The sequence below is a fragment of the Cariama cristata genome, unplaced genomic scaffold (assembly GCF_000690535.1).
Source record: "Cariama cristata isolate BGI_N322 unplaced genomic scaffold, ASM69053v1 scaffold27431, whole genome shotgun sequence".
In the NCBI taxonomy this organism is placed as follows: Eukaryota; Metazoa; Chordata; class Aves; order Cariamiformes; family Cariamidae; genus Cariama; species Cariama cristata.
Genome location: NW_009599097.1, coordinates 9,293 through 10,013, shown reverse-complemented (window position 1 = coordinate 10,013; position 721 = coordinate 9,293). Strand labels below are relative to the sequence as shown.

Sequence of the window (721 nt, the reverse complement as noted above, 5' to 3'; positions counted from 1 at the left end):
CCAAACTGGTTGAGCAGCTTCTCCCGCCCTGCCCGAGGGCCGGGCTGTGCCGCAGCAACACTCCCCGGGGCACTGCGGGGTTGAGCCTCGCTCACCCCGGCCCTGGGCTTGGCACCGCTCCCCAGGGCTGCTCCCAGCTCTGCAAGAGCGCAATCACGAAGCTGCTGCTACTTCTGATGCGGGGCTGTGCTGCATGCCCCGCGTGAAGCACGGTTCCCAGCAGGATAAGCTGGGCTGGGGTGCGGATGAGCCTGCCATCCCACTAGCAGAACGGGTGGCACAGAAAGGGAAGGGCCCGGAGCTACATCCAACCACCCAGTGGAACTCCTTGCTGCAGGACGACTGGCTCAATTAGCACTGAGTTTTAACCACCAATTAAGCAGACAATTAGAAGCGGATGCAAGTTTTCTCCTGCATGAGCCACATGCGACTCAGCTCATGGTATCGTCTCTGCGATCCTCTGAAGAGGGACAAGTTAAAGCAACCCCATAGCATCCCTCGCCCCAGTGCCTCCTGCCGCATACCTGAGCCGCCGCCGAGGATCAGATGGGGTCCCTGCCCGCCTGGCTGTGCCGTAGTCAGACATAAGCCCGTAGTCCACATCTTCAAAGCCCACGCTGCGCTGGTCATCCTCCAGGCCGTATGGCTCAGGGTGGAAATGGTTGAGGTCCATGTTGCTGCCCCCGACACGCACTTGAGGCTGGGGGCCATAGATGTCCTG

The 721-nt window shown here is 61.2% G+C and overlaps 1 protein-coding gene across 1 annotated transcript in view; it reads right to left on the bottom strand.

Moving 5' to 3' along the window:
* Positions 1 to 387: 387 nt before the first annotated feature.
* The window catches only part of LOC104168848 (catenin delta-1-like), a 3,775-nt gene continuing 3,441 nt past the window's right edge, over positions 388 to 721 (bottom strand). The window contains exons 6-7 of the mRNA XM_009709575.1: positions 525 to 693; positions 388 to 460 (exon numbers count right to left, since the gene is read on the bottom strand). Coding sequence (XP_009707877.1) covers positions 388 to 460; positions 525 to 693 — 242 coding nt within the window. The remainder of the gene's footprint in view (positions 461 to 524; positions 694 to 721) is intronic.